General features: G+C 37.4%; 1 protein-coding gene across 1 annotated transcript in view; it reads right to left on the bottom strand.

Moving 5' to 3' along the window:
- Nucleotides 1-11,473, bottom strand: part of KYNU (kynureninase) — a 126,907-nt gene extending 115,434 nt beyond the window's left edge. Inside the window, exons 1-2 of the mRNA XM_043488146.1 lie at nt 11,230-11,473; nt 4,013-4,194 (exon numbers count right to left, since the gene is read on the bottom strand). Of these exons, the coding sequence (XP_043344081.1) occupies nt 4,013-4,181 (169 nt within the window). The 5' untranslated portion in view covers nt 4,182-4,194; nt 11,230-11,473. The remainder of the gene's footprint in view (nt 1-4,012; nt 4,195-11,229) is intronic.
- Nucleotides 11,474-12,313: the final 840 nt, after the last annotated feature.

Below are 12,313 nucleotides of genomic sequence, written 5' to 3'. Positions count from 1 at the left end.
AGAATAGCATTGAAACAAATATACTCTCAAGGGTGAAACAGATCACCAGCCAAGGCTGGATGCATGAGACAAGTGCTCACGGCTGGTGCACTGAGATGACCCAGAGGGATGGGATGGGGAGGGAGGCAGGAGGGGGAATTGGGATGGGGAACACATGTTAATCCATGGCTGATTCATGTCAATGTATGGCAAAAACCACTACAATATTGTAAAGTAATTAGCCTCCAACTAATAAAAATTAATGAAAAAAAAAATCACATAGTCCTAACTATATGTCTTTTATAACTGGATAAAGCCTTTGTTTAACACAGTGTTAACTGTCCTTAAATAAAACATTCCAGTTTATGTTGAAAGCATACTTTCCCTCATTTTGTTTACTGTTACCTCCTACTCATCACTGTTCTGAGGCTACCAATAGCTGAACTGAAGAGGCTGCAGTATGTTATGTGAAAGCCCTGGATACAAACTCAAGCATGACAGTTTTCTATGTCAGTTTTATGTAACCAGTGCTAAATATGACAAAGTCAGAATAAGAGTAGATCTTATTTAGATAGCTTAAATTTAACTTACTAAAGATGGTTGGCAGTGCCAAATTGAAGGAGACATCAGGCTTATCTTCATCTCCATATTCTTGAGTTTCACTTCCTCACTTAATTCTTAACCTCTGTTCAAATACCATCTCATCAGTGTTTCCTTCCCGGAGCGCCCCGAGTAAAATGAAACTCCTCCCACCCCCGCAGCCCTTATAACTCTTAGAGCACTACCTGACAGAGTACACCTTACATTGTTTGTAATTTTGTTTATTAGGTCTCCTCACACTAGAATAAAACATTCAGGAATGTGATGATGTTGCTAGTTAGTCTGCTGATAAACTGTTTTGAGAATAGTGTCTCAAACAGAGTAAGTACTTAATAAATATTTGTTGAAAGGATGGAACTTCAGAGTAAGGAACTCCTAGAGTGAGAAAAATGAGAGCAGAAGTTAATTAATCTAACTCTCTGTGACACAACCCAAAGTGAGCTAGTACAGATGATTGGATTCCCTTGAGTCTCTGATTTAGTAATTGTGGGGTGGTAACCAAGAACTGGCAAGTGCTGGTTAGTTCCCTGGTGATCTTCACATCATGGTCAGAAGATCACACTTTGACAGTAACTAATTTAGAAAAAAACTCTTGGGGTTACTGAAGTAAAAGTTTGTATCATTCAAAACTATACTTTTTAACAAATTAATTGTTTAAATTGAATTTTTACCGAATCAATTCATCTTCTTTCATATATATATATATATATATATATATATATATATATATATATATATATATATAAAGAATCAACAATAATTTAACCAAGTTTGTAGTTTTTAAGTTATTTTTCTTTTTATAAAAATGTGATACCCATAATCAGGATACTTGAGTCAGCTTTTAAGTATAATGAAGTGGTTACATGTGCATTGCTATATTTATCTGGGTTCTGATTAAATTATCTCAAAGCTTATTAAAAGAGCCCTATGTTGATCTATATTAAAATCAGATCACAGTGCCTCCCAGGATAAACACTGTGAATATGTTTCAAGGCATGAGGGGACTGTGCCAAGGTAACTAATAAATATTTGTTGAAAGTAAGTGACTCAGCATGGGGATGAGAGTTATGTTCATTAATGAGGCTTAAGTTCAGTAACAGAAAAAAATGATGAATTCAAAATAGCATTTTAACTTTCTGTCTATGCATTCATTTCAAAAGACTTTTGTCCCTGAAAACCCAAATCCCTAATGGTATTACATTGAAGAAAGACATCTTAAGAAAAGAAAGACAGACAAGGAAATCAAAACTCCTATTGTATCACCTCCAATGTTGAGGAAATAGCCATTGTGTCTAGATGTAGCCATTATTTAGCATTATTTCCCAAGAAATCTAGGTCCAGGCTACAGCTACCATGTACCACTTGCCATTTTCTTTTCTCATTCTTCCTTGTCTCTGATACCATTATCTACCCTCACTGGAAAGGCTTTGTTGCTTGCCTACTTTGTGGTGTCTGTTTTTCTTATCATTCATGAAAAGGAACAAAATATTTTTTTAATCACAAGAAAATTAGAACTTGCAATAAATAGCATAAAGTTCTAGAGCCTTGATTCCCAATTTGTAGTTCTGTTGTGTGTGGAGGGCAATCATAAACTCTGTGGTACTCCGGGGTTCTGCTGTCATCCCTCATCTAAGTGAAATAAAGTGAAAGTGAGGTTGTTCAGTTATGTCCGACTCTTTGGGACCCCATGGACTGTAGCCTACCAGGCTCCTCCGTCCATGGGATTCTCTAGGCAAGAATACTGGAGTAGGTTGCCATTTCCTTCTCCAGGGGATCTTCCTGACCCAGGGGTGGAACCTGGGTCTCCTGCATTGCAGGCAGACGTTTTCCCTCTGAGCCAACAGGGAAGCATCCCTCATCTAGGGGCTCATTAAAGCCCTAGGTAATCCAGAGGCTGGAGAGTGCATTGGGACAACAGGGTCACCCCACGTAACGTGTCTTAAGTGGGTCCTCAGAATATTCAAAGACTTCCACACTATGTTCTGTATGCTACCATGCCCTTGCCTTTCCATCATGATAGAATATTCCTAGACTTAATCATTTTTACATATTAATATTCCTTTTTATCCCTTAAGTTTCAAAGCTAAATGTGCTTGCATTCTAGATTCCAGAAAGACATAGAAGATTTTTTTTTTTTCCTGTGATCTCAGATCACTTCACTTACAACCCCTTTTTATCTGGTCTCATCAATGTCTTCCTCAGTTGATTGTAAGGAACTTTAAACTGGATATAAGCCTTCCTCTTATTGTGTGTGTGTGTGTGTGTGTGTGTGTGTGTGTGCTCAGTCTTGTCCAACTCTTGTAACCCCATGGACTGTAGCCCACCAGGACTCTTCTGTCCATGGGATTTCTCAGGCAAGAGTACTGGAGTGGGTTGCCATTTCTTTCTCCAGGGGATCTTCCCGACCCAGCGATTGAGACACATCACTGGTGTCTCCTGCAGGGCAGGCAGATTCTTTACCACTGAGCCAGCTGGAAAGCCCTCCTCTTATTGTATCCTTCCATAATTCTACAAGGTGCCATCCCATGTTGCATAATGAAATATAAACCAAATAGGAAAGTTATGTGACCTAATCTCATTTTAAAATCATATTAGGTAATGCTCTTGGGTTGCGAGTATCCAGAATTTTACCTGCCACACTTAATTTGAAGAAAAAAGGAAATGAGACTGAATTACAAAGTATGTGAAATCCATTTTGGTAGATCAGTTCCATTCAAACTTGTAGCCTTTTTCATTGACATAAAATGAAGCAAAGCCAAATACAAAATATTGCTTCATCTTTTTAACCTGTTACCTATTTTTTTTAAAACAGAACATCCTCCAAAATAAGAGTCAGTTTCTTTTTTAAACAGAACATCTTCCAAAACAAGAACAGATTCAGTATTAAGTTTTTTTTTAAAAGCAATATGCATTTCTTAGGCATTGATTTTATTTATTTATTAAGTCTTATACATGCCACAGCACACAGAGTTTGATATCTATGTAATATCCATCCTAATATATCCAAGTTCCAGAATAATATCCCCTCTTAGACTAATGTGCTGTCATGAACTAGGTACCAGAAAATAAGAGATATTCTAATACTGTATTGAAAAGGAATTGTTTTGAGCTCTAAGTGAGTAAGAGAACAAGTAAATGCATCTGCTATAATTTTCAATCAGGCATTCTGTTGTTCCGAGAACTAGATGACAATAAAAGAACACTGTAAGTATTTTTCTTTTCAGCAGCAGAGAGGAAACATACAGGATCTGTGACTAAGTTAGGCTGACAGGTTGATTTAATGCCATCAGGAACCTGCTGTTTGCAGACATGATTGCAATGACTCTATTATATAACAGAACAATGATTTTCAAAGATTTGTGATAAACACATTCAGTAGAAAATATAATAATAAATTGATTAAGGAAAGTAAAACCCTTTCCAGTGTTCTTACTTGGAGGCAGATCCTGCATTTTGGGAATATAAAAACACTCCCTGAAGTGCCTCAGCTTGTCTTCCTCATCGAGGCGGAGAGCAACTCTCTCATCTGTTGGGTGACATCTAAGTTCAGATGCGATGCGTCTCAATGTATCAGTTGGTAACTCAAGAGGTGAAGGCTCCATTACAAGTTCTCCTCTAAAAATACATTTGAAAAAATTTAAAAATAATCAAGCAACCATCATTTTTCTTCAGTAGAAAATTAGCCTTTTAGGTAAAACACCTTTTGTTTTAACTAAGTTTCTAGTCTTCCCAACCTCACAAATGATATAATTAACAACTGGAATTCAAACCCATGCCTGAGTTTTTCTTATGTAATGAAAATAATAGTAACTTAGGGATTTGGAACAGCTGAATTAGGTAATGATGCTCAAGACAAGGTCAGCTTTCAATAAATGTTAGCTCTTTACATTTTTATTTTCCGAGAAATGGTCCCAATTAATGATTTTCAAACATACATAATGTCGGTATCTTTTCTTTAGATGTCTTACTTACGAGGAGGTGAGAGTAAAGGGGCTTTTGTGAAAAGTGTAGAAGAGCATTGCTCCGCTAAACTCATCTTCCTTTTCTCTAGCTCTCCTCAACTCTCCCATCCTCAATAATTCTTGGATCATAGTTTTAAAAATAGAGACATATATACAATAGAACCCTAGCAAATTATTTACTGTGAATAAAAAAAAAAAACAATATCAGTGAAAAATATTTAAATACTTTAAATAATGTTAGTGATTTTTTTTTTCCCCATATGAAGACAAAAGAAATCTACTAACTGCTGATAATAAAACACTTCTCCTCTTTCACAATCATATAGACCATCCTTGAACAAAGCAGGGACCTCTGGTGTTACTTGAAACCACATCCTGCTTCATTTAATCATCATCTAACACTTCCTACATTTTTGGAAAGAAAACTTACATTTCTGAAAGGGATAAATGGCAATGGAGATTTCTATTTCTTTTTTAAAAAAATATTTATATTTCCCAAATTTTCAGTTTTTTTTTTTTTTTTTAACTGAGCATGAATTGTACAGCCTTCCAATTCAAGATGGCAGTGAAGCTATATGCTGAACTCACCCACCCCCATAGACACAGTCTAGAGCCACATATGCAGCAATGTCCTCTGAACAAAAAATGTAAAGGCTGGCTGAACATCAACTACACGTTGGAAAAACAAAGAGAAAACCACACTGAGGTGAGTAGAAGAGGCTAGGATACAGTCTGACCTTAACACCTCCTCTTGCCTGTGTGCTGACCCACCTTCTGAAGGCAATCAAAGCCTGGACCTTCTCCCTGAGGCACAAAGGGTTTTGCTCCCACATCAGATACTTCAAATTTTAAGACATGTATTTAGGAGATAAGCCCCCAAAACATAAAAGTATGAAAACCAATAGGGCTGAAGTCCCAAGACACAAAAGAGTAGGAGCCTGAGTAATGGGTTTTAATGAGGTTGGGTGCTCAATCTTACCTGTCCCAGGGTCTGGCTCAAAGGCAGGCAGTTGTGCTTTGACTTAGCCAAGGAGGCTCATCTGCTTACATTTAAACTCCAGCCTAAGGGGTTGGCATCTAATTTAACACACACATCTAGGAACCTGCTAGAACACTCTCTGCGGTTAGAGACTGGTGGGTGTCAAGAAATTTTCTCAAGCTAATTTTATTTAATACTTATACTATTGTTGATCCCATGTATATACAGTGTTCCATTTTTTTACTCTTTCAACAGATATTTATTGAGCACCTGTACTATAGCTCCAAGTGCTATAGAACAGCAGCATCTAACAAAATATATAAATAGTGACTTTTGTTGAGTTCAATTTTTAGTGCAAGAGGGGAAAAATAAATAAATTAATATAACTTTAGATAGTTTCAAAAGCTATGAGTAGAGATAGCAGAGAGTGGGATAGAGTCACTGGGGCATGGAATTGCTACCTAGGGGGTGGGTCAAGTGCATCTCTTCTAGATAAGGACACAGAAGAGTTTCTGAATCCTGTCAGACATGTGAAGAAGACCTAGACCTGGAGGAAGGTGATGAAATGTGCAAAGGTCCTGAAGTATAGACAGGTTTGGGTTGTTCAACTCATGGAAGTAGAGAGAAGGGAAGACTATAAGAGAGGAGGAGGTGATAGTTTATCATGATGACTCTGAAGGCCAGGAAGGAGTTTGGCTGTTTTTCTATGTTTAGTGGGAAACCATTGGAGCATCTTGAATAGCAGAGTGATATAACTTTAAATAAAAATCATTTTTTTGCTTTTGATAAGAGTGAAAAAGAGATTATTTTAGTAGTTCAGGGGGAAAATGATAGCAAACTAAATGTGGTGAGGGGAAAAGAAGTGTGTGGATTTATGGTATATTTTGGAGAGAAAAGTAAAGGAATTATCTCTGGTGAGGACAGGAAAGGGAGCGACCTTTAGCTTTGGGATCTGAGTGAATATATTCAAAGTGATGAAATAAGAAATACCTAGGAAAGAAACAAATTCAGGAGGAAAATCAGAGTTATGTTTAGGACATGTTAAGATGTCCTAATCATGTTGAGATGATTATTAAGAATCCCAGGTAGTAATGTCAAGTATTGGATGTTTGAGCCTGTAGCTCATGAGAAAATTGAATCATGAGATATAAGTTTGGTACTTATCAACTCATAGACAGTACATAAAGTTTAGAACTCTTATGGTCCAATGGAAACTAACAGAGATTGCAGGTCAGTCACCTTTCTCCTATTCCTCACTGTCTCTCCTGCCACCCCAACCAACACAGTGTTAGGCAATTAAGAGTTGCATATCTGAATGTTTTACAATGCCAGCTAAGTAGACATACCTCTTGTGCTCTGTACTTAAATTCTCCTGCTTATTTATTTGAACTCTTCCTTTCTTAGTTGCCAGTGGTCTCCCCTGATGAGCCATCCTTTATATTCAAAGTAAGAATACTGAGCTTTAAGTGTGTGTGTTTTTTAGCTTTGGTGCTCATAGTAGTTTTCAACTGCTCTGATCCATGCTTTTATAAGAATGTTAATTGATTTTTTTATTAAAGGTTTTTGTTCTTTTAACACCTGACCTTACTAAATTGGGGCTTCCCAGGTGGCACAGTGGTAAAAAATCTGCCTGCTAATGCAGGAGATGCAAGCAAGAAACACAGGTTCAATCCCTGGGTCAGGAAGATCACCTGCAGGAGTGCATAGCAACCCATTCCAATATTCTAGCCTGGAAAATTCCAAGAACAGAGGAGCCTGGTGGGTTAAAGTCCATGGGGTTGCAAGGAGTTGGACACAACTGAGCATACGCACACACACACTTTAGGGCTTCCTCGATGGTTCAAAGTGTAAAGAATCCACCTGCAATGCAGAGGATGCAGAAGTTGTGTGTTCAATCCATGGATCAGGAAGATCCCAATCCACTCAGTATTCTTGCCTGGAAAAATCCCGTGGACAGAGGAGCCTAGAGGGTTACAGTCCATAACATTGCAAAGAGTAAGACATGACTGAGCACATGATGGTAGGATGGATGGATGGATACCATATTAAATTATTTGTATCGTCATGAAACTTTCTATCTCTATGATTTTTATCATTCCCTTTGCCTAAAATATTCTACTTTTCCTTTTACATATTCAAATCCTGGTCACTCTTCTAGCCCTAGCTCAGATGTCATTGTTTTTCGTGAGTTCCGTCATGTTATCTGAGCTAAAAGTAGTTTTTTTCCCCTCTGAATACCTGTAACACTTGTGAGCACACCTCTTATAATAATATATTCTGCTAGTTACTGTAGTTATTTGGATACATATGTATATATGGGAAAAACATGCATGCCATGCCTACAACTTGATTTTATATGCATTTCTAGCTATACTTTTCTGATGAAGGAACCTGCCTTTTAAATAGCACTACTGCTTGACGTTATCAATTGCCTAGTCACAGTAGATCAGACTTTTGCTGGACACTTGGTGCAGTAAAGACAATGCACTATTTTATCAATGGTCTGTGAGTGACTTGCTCATAAAAGCTCTAGCCCAACAGTCCTGATGGTGTTTAGCTGAGCATATAATCCAATTCTTTCAGGAATCTGAGCTGTGAGATATAGCTATTCATTCAGTTAGAAACAAGCACAAATTTAAGAGAGAGAAGCAATAAAATGGTAGGGTTTGGAAGGAGTATTGTAATGAGTGACTCATTTTTTCAGAGTCGAACTGAACCACTGATTGTTAAAACATGAAGTGACTTCAAAGGCAAGTAAGAATCACTTAGTTACATGGATGACAAGAGATAAAATAGCTATGGGTCCTGAGAAGGTGACAAGACAAGCCAATCAGGAAGTCATTGAATCTTCCTGCGCAACATACTATTTGCAAGGCCTGGGGAGCTGCCTTCTTGGCTGTTCCAAGAATCCCATGAGCTGATTTTCTGTCTACCGAGTGTGTCTTTACTATAAGCTCGCTACTTAACGATAGCTTGATTGAATTGCTGGTCCATCGTACTGAACTATATTTTAGTCGGGGGACTGAATCTCGTGTAATTTATCTTTGCAGCCATCCCATTCCTGAGCAGTGCCTTTAAGATAGAGTATTCCCTTAACCTGGCAATTGAATAAGACACACAAAATAGTTTGGTGAATTATTTGACAGTATTAATGACTGTTACTTTAGGAATACCCTTCTCATTTCAACCACAGGGGAAGTGATTTTAAAAAGATTTTTTTTTTAGTGGGACTCCGAATCAAGAGAGCTTGCCTTATATTTGTGATTTCCTTTGGAGAGTCAGCACTTTGTGAGTTCATCAGGGCTAACTCTAATAATAGGTTACCTAAACAAACATATATTCATTTTCTCTTGTCATATCCCCTGTAAAATTTGACTTTTTTTGTTTAACAAAAAAGATATTCATATTAACTCATGGGCCTCTTTATATTTGTTTCTTGTTTAATCCCTGTACTAGTTCTGAGGGACTAGAGTCATTTTCCCCTCTTTTGAGACCAATCTCTGGAATCAATAGAGTAGAAACAAAAATGAAAGAGAAGGATAACAGAGCTCACAATTTGGGACTGCACTTTGCCTGAGGAGCTGAGTCAAGCTGTACTTGTCATTGACAGGGCATGTGGGTGGAATATGCAGAGAAGAATTCCTGACACAAGACTTGAACCTTTCATTTCTTCCATCTAATTTTTTTATTCTTTTTGCAGTGTTTCTTTGGCTCATTCCCTTTCTTTCTTTCTTTTTTTTAACCCCTGTACTCACTCTGCAAAGCCCCACAGGCTGTAAATCCATCTACTCTTTTTAATCAATCCTTTCAGTCCTAGTGAGGGCAAGGTTGAAGTCCAGGCCTGCTTCTGTATCTGTCACAGCCTGAGTGTCAAAACCTCACCTGCCCTGGTAGTAAGACACTTGATGGTGAAATACTCTTTCCAGAAGAGCACCATGGGTGTCACCCTGCCAACAGCCTCCAACAGGAGTAAATATAATACACAGTACCCTCACTCTAAGAAAGCAATTATTAACTTGTCATGAATGATTCCTGCTAAATTCTGCACTCACCTTGCCACTAAGTCAGCTAGTACTTCACAAACCATATTGTTATGCCTTATTTAGGTTTACCATTTGCAGGTAAATTGACATGCTCTGATATTGAAATAAAGCAATTCAAGCCAAATTTAAAACTTCCAAATTTTATATTTTATATATTTAGTGCTAATTTTATTTAAAAAGTGGTTATATACACAGATGGTCTTAGGCAAGTCACCTAAAATTTCCATGCTGCAATTTATATAAAACTGTCTTTAATTCTACTTCAAAAAGATGATAGTTAGGATCAAATAAGTAAATTTCTTAATAAAAAGATAAAAGTCTCATAATTTTTTTTTATATTAACACCTTGTGGTGAAGATTGCCATTTACCCTCAATGGAAATTTTGTAAATTATGTTTTCAATTTTATTTAGACAGCTAAAATTTTGAAGAAGAAACTTCTATAGTTATAAAAACATTTTTGTGGAATCACGGAATTGAAAGATCTCCTAGTTACCCACAGGTTCTCAGATTAAATAGTTAAATAAATTAACTAGTAAGTAAATTAACTAGTTAAGTAAGTGACAGTTGATCCCTGGGTTGGGAAGATCCCCTGGAGAGGGAAAGGCTACCCACTCCAGTATACTGGCTTGGAGAATCCCATGAACTGTATAGTCCATGGGGTCACAAAGAGTCAGACATGACTGAGGGACTTTCACCTCACCCAGTGGTTAATCTTTACACAGTTTCAGATTTCATGCCTGAAATGAGCAAATTATTCACATGAGTTCGAAGTTTAGAACCTGGCAAAGCAAATTATAAAGAAAGTGTGTAGCTTGAGAAAGAGAGTATTGTCTATTTGCAGAGAACAATGTTCTTTAAATGTATCATTGTTTGAGGAATGAAGAGACATCACTGACACAGCTGCACACTTTATCTAAGCTTATATGAATTACATGCTGAGTTTCACATTAATAAATTCAAGGCGTTTGGTCCAATATTACTACCTAAAAAATACCTCTCCCTTCTCAAAATAAAAACAGGAAAGAAATAAGTAAACTCTTTTAACTATATAGAAAAAAATATTTCAACTTTCCATTCTTAAGCAAACATTTCACAAAGTGAAAGGGGAAGAAACCTTATTCAAGAAATAGACATTTTCACTTCTCTAAATAAAATTGAGTATAACTAATAGCAACATGAGACAACTAGAATCCCCAGAAAACACAGGATCTTAAAAGCTTACTTCAGGATTTGAATTTTCATCTAATCTTACCATTTAAACTCAAGAAATGGCAATCCACTCCAGTATTCTTGCCCAGAGAATTCCCTGGACAGAGGAGCCTGGCAGGCTACAGTCCACAGAGTTGCAAAACAGTCAGACACGACTGAGCGAGTATCCATACCACATTAAGATTAACTATAACTATCTTATAGTAGGTGAATCACAGGGTACTATTGACTTTGATACTTTTATACTATATATATTTTGTAATGTCTTCATTTAACCCACAGGTTAGAGTGTTGCACCATTTTTATGAAAATAATTTGGAGGGAAAAAAAGAGAGAAGAATCGAGCAGAAGAAACTGCTAAAGCATTATGACAAGAATTCTAGCAAAGAGATATCCCTTTAGAAAAATCACTGAATGTAAATTTGTGTAGAGTATATCAATGTCACAGAACTTACCAGTTAGGATTCCAGTGGGGTCCACAGCTCCCAGTGTGTCTCTCCAGCAAAACGAAACCTCTCAAGAATAGCTTACAAATATAGGCTAGACTTCTGAGTAAGAAAGTCAAAGCACTTCTGCTCAGACTCCACCCTATGGGGAATTTGTGAGCTACTTTTAGTTCTGCCCACTCTCCTGTATTCTGACCGTAAATCACCAGTCACTGACAGACATCTAAACAAAATGCTGCTCCTGCTCTCTATTTCAAACACTAGGGGCTCTGCTTAGGGCACTGTCCCCTATGAAACTCTGCCCTTTAGACTTAGGTAAACACTTTCTTGTTCACTAAGATCTTTGGGAATGTGAACAATATCCTATAATAATCTTAGAGTAGAGTAAGTGGACTATCCTCTTTTGTGTGTGAGCTAAACGAATTAGTTTGTCCAGGATCTAAATCCCCAAATTCACATTTCTCCTTGCTTTGGGCTATGAAATACACTAAGGACTGGAGAAGGCAATGGCACCCCACTCAAGTACTCTTGCCTGAAAAATCCCATGGATGGAGGAGCCTGGTGGGCTGCAGTCCATGGGGTCGCAAAGAGTCAGACACAACTGAGTAACTTCACTTTCACGTTTCACTTTCATGCATTGGAGAAGGAAATGGCAACCCACTCCAGTGTTCTTGCCTGGAGAATCCCAGGGATGGAGAAGCCTGGTGGGCTGCCATCTATGGGGTCACACAGAGTTGGACACGACTGAAGTGACTTAGCAAGGACTGGAGAAAAGTTATTTCCTAACTCTGGAGGTAATCCAGAAAACTTGAATTTTGAGGTAGTACCTCACTGTCAAAAGCATTTTCTACTAGTTTCTAGTCTGAAAACAGAGTTTGACACTTAATGAATTAACATTTTAGTCGAAAGTTTACTATTGGCCCTCATTTCTAGGATATACTTTATTGCCTAATGGGTGGATTTTAAAAAGTCCTAAATCGTCAATCTAGGTGGTTAACAAAACAATCAAGGAAGAAAGAGTCAGTGTTAGAAGGTCATGTGGAAACTAGTGTAGGAAACTGTAAATGGAAATTATTCCTCTAAGGTTGTGGGC

This window comes from Cervus canadensis, chromosome 15, assembly GCF_019320065.1.
Source record: "Cervus canadensis isolate Bull #8, Minnesota chromosome 15, ASM1932006v1, whole genome shotgun sequence".
NCBI lineage: Eukaryota > Metazoa > Chordata > Mammalia > Artiodactyla > Cervidae > Cervus > Cervus canadensis.
This window is presented reverse-complemented; position numbering and strand designations above follow the sequence as displayed.